General features: G+C 42.6%; 1 protein-coding gene across 1 annotated transcript in view; it reads right to left on the minus strand.

The window, feature by feature from the left end:
- cubn (cubilin (intrinsic factor-cobalamin receptor)) overlaps positions 1-9711 on the minus strand; it is a 203514-nt gene extending 193803 nt beyond the window's left edge. The window contains exons 1-2 of the mRNA XM_070986347.1: positions 9482-9711; positions 8771-8900 (exon numbers count right to left, since the gene is read on the minus strand). Coding sequence (XP_070842448.1) covers positions 8771-8900; positions 9482-9711 — 360 coding nt within the window. The remainder of the gene's footprint in view (positions 1-8770; positions 8901-9481) is intronic.
- Between the last annotated feature and the right edge of the window lie 838 nt (positions 9712-10549).

Genomic DNA, 10549 nt, shown 5'->3' on the forward strand with positions numbered 1-10549 from the left:
ACTGTGCACTTCAGCGTATCCAGGAACTACTCACCTGCTGAGTACCTTGTGCCTCAATTACTGGACTTCCCAGTTAGAAGTTTCCTCTTTGCACATTCAATAAATTCCTATTTCCCCTACTCCCGTGTCTGCTATTGAGTCCAATTCTTAGACTTAATTTGCCATGCCCTCTGCACACAGAGGACTTTAGTTGGTAAACATGAACAAATGTTATGAGATCTCATAGGCACGCTCGAGGAACTGAACACCAGCGTAACACTCATTAACTCACAGCTCTCTCAATTCTATCCCCAGATGGAGTCTCCCTCTGCTTCAGCCTCACGGAGCAGTCCTGTGCAGCTAACCACCCACTCTGCTTCTCCTCAATCCTCTAGAGAGCCCTTTGTTCCTCACCTGAGCATTATGCAGGAGATCTAGGGTCCTGTAACCATTCTCTTATCCAGTGTTCTCTAGCGTTTGATCAGCAGCCTAGTAGTTATCCCAGTGGTCATTCTAGAATTGCTTACATCATCAACTTGCTACGAGGGAAAGCAGGTCAATGGGCTACAGCCCTATGGGAGAGTAAGTCTTGGATTCTAGACGCGTATGAAGCTTTTGGTGTCGAGCTGAGAAAAGTTTTTGACCACCCAGTGCAGGGCCAGGCTGTTATCTCTATGCCAGGGATCAGCTTCTGTAGCCTAATATTCAGTTGATTTTTGCATTCTGGCAGCAGAGAATGGCTGGGATGAGAAAGCATTGCAAGGAGTATTTGTGAGGTGGCTTAGTGTGGAACTGAACAAAGACAAACTCGCAACCTATGATGAGCCAGAGTCTTTCGAGGAGCTGATATCCTTGGCCATCAGGCTGGATAACAGAATCAGGGAGAGTGTTGAGTCACAAAACTATCTGTCTTAGGGCCAGAAATGATCAGGCAGCTGTGTCCGACATTTAGTTAAAACATACTTCTGGATCGATTATTGGTGTCTTCATGAAGGTTTCAAGAAATAGGCTGCACAAGATCTTCAAAAGATGATGTGAGGTTGTTTATTCAAAATAAAGATAGTTCGAACAAACAATAGAGTGGACCCTGGAATCCTGCAAAAACACTCAAAAGCTATCTACCTAAGCTCTGGCTTTCTGTCTTTTACAACTATTTATATACCCTAAAAAAACTGCTGACTCAACCTCTTCCTATTCTGAGAAACCACTACCCATTCTTTTTTAATATCCAGTTTGAACCAGCTGTGCCACAATTAGGTTCTTATCTCTGGGCTGTCATACCAGTGGACATAGTTACAGACAGGTCCCCAGTTCGCATTTCAGGTTTGTCGAGCCTTTTGTAAAGCCCTGGGTGCCTCGGCTAGCTTATCATCTGGTTATCACCCCCAGTATAACGGACAAACAAAGAGAGCAAACCAGGACGTGGAGGCAGTACTACGGTGTGTTATGGCTTGTCATCCCTCTTCCTGGAGTTCATAGATTCCTTGGACTGAATATGTGCACAACTCGCTCACCAGCTCAGCTACTGGTATGTCCTCGTTTATGGTAGCTAATGGTTTTCAGCTTCCATTATTTCCCCACACAGGAAAGTGAAGCTGCAGTCCTTTCTGTACAAGCTCATCTCAAACGAGTGCATAGTGTGTGGAGAGCCGTTAGAGCAGCTCTAACACGTTCTTCCCAAAGAACCAAACACCTGGCTGATAAACACGGGTCCCCTTCCCCTCAATACCAGCCATGGCAGCAGGTAAGTCTCTACTCCCATGACCTCCCCCTCCAAGTGGACTCATGTAAATTGGCGCCATGGTACATCAGGCCATTTGAGATTGAGAGAGTCATTAATCCCACCGCTGTAAGGTTAAAACTTCCTGAGTCCATGAATGTGCACCCTACTTTTCACATGTCCCTGTTGAAGCCTGTTTCCTCCAGTGCTCAGTTGCACAGCCATGGCATGAAGAGCTCACACCATAGCACTTGACCCCATTCACCCCCTCAACCCACACTTGGTGCTCCTCCCATTTGATCGGTGTTACAGGTCACTGGATTTTTGTCCCCTCTGCCATATCAGAAAAGAACATCCATTAACAGATTATTAACAGGCCAGGCACTTAAAATTATGGATTTCAACAATAATAGTGCTATTATGCACAATAGGTGCGTATTTTGCGATAAATGACAAGTGACTAATACAGTACATGGCTTCAATATAAAGATATCTGACCAAAATATAAACATATCCAAAACTTTGGATGATAAATATGATAGCTTGTTACAGCAGCTCTGGCCATTTTCCTTTGTATTGGTGTGTTTTTGTGTCTTTCTCATGTTTTTTCCATCACTAGCCTCGGTTGATCGTGCATACAACTGGTGGGACTACAGATTTGCTTTTTTCTACTTTGTGGATTACTTTAATCAACTTCAGGAGATCTACTGAACTTCGGATCCTGTTTATACTCAGGAACAGCTGAGTACGCTGAGCAACACAAAGTACTCCCGGTGAAAAGATGGGAAATCCTCAAAGAATTAAGGAGAAGGAGAAGGGGATTCAGAGCTGAGGTGAAGTGCCAGGAAAGAAAAGACAGTTCAAACCATCCATAATGTCTGCATTTTGAGTCCAACTACTATTGTATTTAAAGGTATAGGCATGACATTGGCTAACAGCGATCATACCAGACTCAGATGTTACACTGGACAATTTTCAACTGCTGGGAGCAGACAGGAGAGCAAACGAGAGTGGAAGAGGAAAGGTGGGGGCATAGTAATGTTTGTGAACAACAGATGGTGTGACCCAAGGCACATCAGGGTAAAAGAGCAGCGCTGCACCAGAGACATTGAGCTGTTACCCATTAGCGTTCGGCCATATTGCCACCCGAGGGAGTTCTTGCACGTTATCACAATAACTGTGTATATCCCCCCATTGGCTGATGCTGCAGCAGCACGCAAGCTTCTGCACACAGTAGTCTCACAGCTGCAGACATCTCACCCCCAGGCCCTCCTCCTCATCTGGCGACTTCAATCATACTTCCTTGTCCTTCTTCATGCACCTTCACACAGTGTGTAAAATGCCCCACCTGAGAAAATAGAACACTAAACTACTGTATGCTAATCCATCACCTCTCCCCCCGCTGGGCCGTTCCGATCACAATCTGGTTTGTCTGCTCCCTGCATACATACCTTTGGTGAATGAACAACTGCCAACAATCAGGCATGTGAGAAGATGGTCAGAGTCCAGCATGGCACTGAGGGACTGCTTTGACACCTCTGACTGGGATGTTTTGTGCAGGCCACACTGAAGGACACTGACAGTTTAACAACCTGCATTACGGGCTACATTAACCTTTCTGTGAAAAACACTGCCTACAAAGAAGTTATGGTGTTTCCCAAACAACAAACCCTGGGTGTCCCCAGAACTGGGGACAAAGATGAGCTGAGCAGGGTACAGAGGGAGCTGAAACGGGAGATAAGGAGAGGCAGCTACAGGAGGAAGCTGAAGGAGCACCTCCAAGGGAACAACACTAGAGAGGTTTGGAGGGGCCAGAAAACCATCTCAGGTCACAGTAGCAACAGTGGTCATGTTCTTTGAATTCTCTCGTGCTTTCAACACAAGAGAGACATCTCCGATGTGGTACTTTGCAGCCTGGGGGCTCCACACTCTTTCCTCTTCACCCTCTACACATCAGACGTCAGACAGAACACAGACAGCTGCCACATCCAGAAGTTCTCAGATGATACAGCCATCATTGGACACATATCACAGGGGAACAAACTGGAATACAGGAAGATTATGACCAACTTTGACAAATGGTGTTTACTGAGCCACCTGCAATTAAACGTCTTCAAGACGAAGTAGATGGTGATTGAATTCTGAAGCAAGGTACCACAGACTACACCAGTGAGCATCCAGGGCTTGGACATTGACATCATGGGGCCCTATTTTCGACTCCGCCGCCGGCACAGAGCAGGCTGCTCAGTAGTATTTTCGACCGGCGCAGGCAGGTGCACGGCACACTTGGTATTTTGGTAAACCGAGGCGTACAGAGGTGCGCCAGGATGGGCGTTGCGGCACAGTAGGGGGGAGGTGTCGGCATAATGAGGCATAAAAGTGCGCTGAAAGCTTGCCACCTCAGACCTGGTCAACTCTGTGCACCAGCGGCGCAAGTGGATTTTCGTAAACCGGCGGAGTCGTGCGCTCACGTCACCAACACCTCACAGTCAGGTTTCTACAGTATCTTGCATTTCACTGCGAACAATAATTAGCAACAGCCGCAATTCAATGCAACTATCTGAGTCAGCACATACAGTCAGAACTAAATTTATATAGTTTGATCCGTATCTCATCTGACCACATCGAAAGCGCGTTCGGCACGCGTAATGGTCACTCAACCTGACCGAATGTACACAGGTGAAACAGGGATGTCTGGTGATCTGTGACTCAAATTGCCTGGTGACAAACGTATATGCCACTTCCCCAGGTTGGCACATGACTCGTTCATCGTGGCGAATTCTAGCATCCCTACAGTCTTTCAGGGGGACACCCCTCTGGATGGGTGGCTGCTAGGTGATAGCGGCTATCCACTGAAAACGTGGTTAATGACGCCATATATCACACCGTCAACAAGACGGCAGCGTGGTTTTAATGGTGTTTTCAGCAGTGCTCGGTCAGTCATCGAACGCACACTGCGATCAATATTTAGCAACAGTGACGATTCAATGCAACTGTCTGAGTCAGCACATACAGTCAGACCTATATTTTGATTAGCATCTCATCTGACCACATCGCAAGCACGTTCGGCACGCGTAATGGCCACTCACCCTGACGAAATGTACACAGATGAAACAGGGATGCTAGTCTGTTAATGTTGCTGTGCCAACCAGAAACAGCCGTGGCATCCTACAGAGCATATATACTGTATCTATCTCAGAGCACTCGAGAGACAGAGAGAGAGACACTTGGAAAAAACGCAAGTGATGATCGTTGTCCGCTATTACCCACATCATTTCATTCCAAATACAAATGTTATCATTGTAATGCTTAACGTTATCTACAAAGATGGAGTACATCATTGCTTTGAGGAGGATGATGCTGAAGATTTACCATCTAAGGACTTCACATTTATCAGAATCAGAATCAGAAATCCTTTATTTATCCCCCAGGGGAAATTGTTTTTGTTGCAGTGCTCCTTACAAGAATAGAATTAGAATAAAATTAGAAAAGAAAGAAAAGAGAGAGAACTATATATATATAAAGCAAATATAAAAACAAAATATTTATATTGAGAATATATATATATAGGTCTCAGTCATCCTCGAAACTTGCCATGTGCCTCGCCAGCGGCGTTCTTAAAGGTGAGGCGAGGAGCTGCTGTGATTGGTGAAAATGTGACTCGGCTGTGTCAAACCCACTCCATGCCTTCTCCCCTCCCTCTTTCCGAGTTGTGCCGCTGGGTGGGACTGAGATGAGAAGGAGGAGGAGATGCGCCAGTGGCGCAGCGCACGAAAATACCAAAGTCTGCGCCGCCACGCCCCATCGGTGCAGCGGACCTGACTTTGCGCCGCGCCTGCGCTGCACCGGTGGCGGAGTTGAAAATAGAGCCCAAGGTGTTCACCTCAACACAAACTGGACAGGATAAATAACACAGATGCCCTGTACAGGAGGGGCCAAAGTTGTCTACATCTGCTAAGAAGACTGAGGTCCTTTGGAGTATGTAGGACACTGTTAAAAACATTTTAGGATTCTGTTGTGGCACCTGCAGTTTTCGATACAGTGGTCTGCTGGGGTTACAGAAGCTCTGAGAGGGACAAAAAAGACTTAACAAACTGGTCAAGAGAGTTGGCTCTGTCTTGGACTGGCCTCTGGACACCATGGAGGAGTCGGGCGAGAGGTGATGATTTAAGAAAAGCTGTGCTTAATGGTAATCAATAGCTGTAGTAGTGAATATGAAGCAGTAGTAAACATGTTAGGGGTCATAGACACATTGACCCAGGAAAGTATTATGGTCAACACACCTGCCAAGGGCCTTCAGAGACATTCCCATGGCTCCAGCCCGGGTGTCTTTAGCCACATTTCCACTAGCGTGGCTCAACTCGACTCGACTCTACACTACCCGGTTGTTTTGTGTTTCCATTAGGGATAGTACCTGGTACCCGATACTATTTTTAGTACCTGCGAGGTTCCAAGCGAGTAGAAGTGATACTATATGTGTGACGTCAACAGCCTGTCAGCCACTGATTGGCCGGAGAGTGTCGTCACTGGTCTGCGACGTCCAACACCGGAAAAACAATCCCGTCCCCTCCATTGTAACGCCGGGCAACAGCAACCGCTGACTTTATTCTTTATTCTCACTCGAGGGAAATGGCTGCTCGTAAAATATCACCGTGGTCCGTCAACGAGGTCCAGACTAAAAAGTCACAAACCGAGCAGCAAATACAACATCGCCTCGATGTCCTCCATTGTTTGTCGGCTCTGTTTGCGTCACATACAAATTGATGTCATGGCAGTTTCGCGCAGCCGTGGTATGACGACCCCGCCTACGTTGAGGAGGTACTATGAAGTACTCAATTGTAATGGAAACTCAACCAAACCAAGTCGAGTAGAGTAGAACCGAGTTGAGTAGAGCTGGAACTGTGTAATGGAAATGCGCCATTAGTGGCTAGCTCAACAGGTTCATCCTAGTTTTATATGGCCTGACTGCCAGCGGCCTTTAGCCTCATACTTATACCTTATAATCATGTGTGATTGCGGATAAATGAAGTGTTCTTATAATCTTATCATGATTTTACAGATGAAGAACATGTTCTTATAATCTTGCTATGATCTGATATAATCTTAAAATACACTCAATAACCATATTGTTGCATGTTATGATCGTATAGTCTTTTTTAAAAAGAAATGAACAATTAATTAAGAAATAAGGGTGTAATTTAGAACAGATTTTGAGAAAAAGAAAAACGTGTGCCCCGAGGGTGCACTGTCACTAGGTCAACACCAGCTAAAAATAGGTGGAGACTGTTAAGGCAAGTCAATGGCCCAATGACAACCTAATGGTGTGAAAAGATGCAGACTTTGGAAAGAAATTAGCGGAGGTCCCAGAGGCAGGAACAGACCCTTACCCACCATATTGACAAAATTTGTTGTGGTCGTGATTTTGTGTTTATTCTGATTTTGCTCCCACTGACTTTCTCTCTCCCTCTCTGGTAGTGTGAGTGACAAGGGGCGGGGCGATCTCCTGGAGCGCTGTTTCTCCCGGCACACCTGCAGCTCATTTTGCCTAATCATCTGGCTTCTTAAGCCACCCTCTGGTAGTCTCCAGTGCCGGATAATTCTCACTGAGCCCCGCACGCTGAGCGCCTCCAGAGTTTTCCTGCCTCTTGTCACGAGTTGTTAGTCTATCAGTTTCTCGAGCTCCAGTTTTTGCATTGTATTACTTTTGTTGCACTTTGATCCCGGCTTTTTCCCTACTATAGGTGATTTTCTGTTGGAGTTTTAGTTGGTACTTTTCTAGTCAGTATTTCTGTTGTTTCTTTGTTTTTTGCTGTCGTTCTTCTGAACTGATTTTTCGTTGTTACTTTGTGAATAAATTATTTTTTTTTGACACTCTGCTCCTGGGTCCTGCTTCTCCATTGTCTGGCCATAACAAAATTACTTTTATAAACTGTATATATTGTGCATGTACATGGACCTATATAGTGCAATAGTATTTCTCAAGTGCAATTGTACCTCTCTTGGCAATACAATACATGTCATTAGTTAGTTTTCTCATAAGAATATTAGCAACAGTACTTTTATGGCAGTAGGATTTCTATGGCATTTACTATTTTCTTTTATAATCTGTACAAAGGTACATATACACAGTTGTTTTTCTATTCTGTACCCTGTGAATTTTTTTTAATTTTGACCTCTTTAAGCCACTGAGCTTGCTCTTTGTAGTACTTACTGGCTGTTACAACTAATCAATCAATCAATCAATCAATCAATCAATCAATCAATCAATCAATCAATCAATCAATCAATCAATCAATCAATCAAGTCTTATCTATCTTATCTTATACATATTTATGTATAGAAATATATAGTAAATTGGTGGGGGGGGGGGGGTTGAGTACGCCTACATGCACCATTCGAGAAAACATGAAAATATTTCTGTGGTACTGTTATCAATTTTTATTGAACTTGGACTAGTGTAAGGCTTCGTGATGTGGTCCCAATGTGTTTTCTAGATAGAGCCCACATTTCGTCACCTGCGTCATTTGCGCAAAAGTATTGAGGTGGGGTGTACCAAGATGACCACCACATTTTAGAAGTGGCATTGGCTGCTATAATAGTTGAACAACAAACTATGCTCAGGTACTGGAAAGTGACTGTAGCAACCTCTGTTTAGGAACAGGAAGGAAAGAATTTCATACAGGGCAAATATTTTGTTCTTATGTGTGCTTATAGATATACTGTATCGCTATGGATGGACAGAAATATATTGATTTGTCTTTGTGGATTTTGTCTTTATTGATCACTTTGTCAACATCATGTACTTATACACACACACACACACACACACACACACACACACACACACACACACACACACGCACACGCACACGTATGCATTCCTAACACTAACATCACAGCTCTTTATGCAATACTTTTCCAATTCCGTAGTTGAATTTAATTGAATTGAAAATTTATTCTGACATTGTACAGTGTATGCTTCCTGTTTGCTGTAACTATAAAATCAGTCACGAAATTGAAGTAATCATAAAGTTGTATGTGCAGTGAATTTCGGAAAAAGTCTAAGCTTACCTGACTCAAAAGTTTTGTGAGGTCTTCATTATCCACTTTAACTCGGCCTGATGCTGACGTCTGGAAGTGGATCTCTTTATTGTTACCAGTTGTGAAGACAAGGTGACCATTGTCTGACAGCATACGAGGCCTACAAGGTCAAATGACCAAAATTCCATCAACAGACTTTGTGCTAATATTTTTTTGTAGAGAGTAATTCTATTTCACAAATACATATCTTACAATGAGCCTCAGGTAATAGTAAAACAATTTATCATATTTCCCTGAAGGTCAGTGGCCTGAAGGCCACAAAAAGCTCTATAAAGTAAACAATAAACAATAAACAAAAACTAAATAACATTAACATATTTTGTCTTAGTTCTACTGGAAGTTAGCTTGTCTTGGGGCACCCACGCAAGATTTCCAAAATTAATTATTAATCAGTAATAAAAAAAAATATACCAAAAACTAACACTGGACAGCATAAAACTTCACAAGTGAGATATTTTTTGAATAATTTGAAAACCTTAACCTTAAGTTGGAAAAAACACTGAAAATGTAATGACAGTATTTTTCATTTTATATAGTGAACAACTGCATATGAACAGAATGGCTATTTCAATTTTACATAAAACAAAGCAATATGTATGATAAGTAATACTGGTGGAGCCCATATTTTCTGATTCATCACTATATAAGACATCCCCCTGTTCTCTAAAAATCCCAACTCACTGGTCATTGCTAACATTCCTCTTGTTTCTTCTTTTTTCTGTGTCCCTTGGCTCGCCTTGTAGCCCCATCAGAAGAAAAATGACCATGAAAAACAGCCATGAGAGTCGCAGTGTCACAGCCATAGAAAAGACATGTGTTGCCCACATCATTTGAAACAGCTTTACTGGGGTTTGATGTGCTGCCACATTATAATCCCCACTGCTGAGACTTTGACCTGACAGTACAACCATAAAGTTGACCTTATATTACCAAGGATGGTTAACTTTATTATTAAGTAAGACTGTCCTTCACATGATTGTAGATGATGAGTAACTTGCTTCATGTGACTTTGTGTGCATGTGCTTTGTAGATGTCAGAAGTGAGTACCACTGTGCAGATGAATATAAGCAACCATTATCCTCAGAAAATATTTTAATCAAATCTTGGCATCACTGTAAATGGTATCAGTATTATATTATGAATAATATTTATTATAGTTACGTAATAAACTTTTTCAACACAAACTGTAGGTGTGACATTTTAATACAATTTCTTCAGTCTTAAATTATCAGTTTTTTGTTTGCTTTTTTAATGTCCTCAATAAAAAAGTATTTTACCAGGAATGAAAATAGACAACAAATTTAATGGAATGAAATATTAACAAAATGATTCTGACTAAATTGTGGCAACAGTTCTCTGGTAGTGGTACTGTAAAATGCATTCAATTTAGCAGAATAATCATGTGTCATCAAAATGATAAAGCAGAAGCAATATTGATGATTGTATTGTCAGTATTACAGCTCCCCGTATTAGGCATTATTTTTCCATTATTATTACTGTTGTGCTACATTTTTTGATTATTTATTACTAGATGATGCAGGATTAAAATGTTTTTAATTTGGAAACTTCTAGTGGTTGTATCACTATATACCTTGAACATCCAGCATAATATCAACCCAACAAGTCTTGTTCATTCAGGCTTGACCATTTGTAGTCCAATGTAATATTCCTGATCAACATCACACAACGTACACAACGTACAAAGTGCAAAAGTTAATTATCTCCTCAGTTAGTGATCTCCTCAAACCA

The sequence above is a fragment of the Chaetodon trifascialis genome, chromosome 18 (assembly GCF_039877785.1).
Source record: "Chaetodon trifascialis isolate fChaTrf1 chromosome 18, fChaTrf1.hap1, whole genome shotgun sequence".
Taxonomy (NCBI): domain Eukaryota; kingdom Metazoa; phylum Chordata; class Actinopteri; order Chaetodontiformes; family Chaetodontidae; genus Chaetodon; species Chaetodon trifascialis.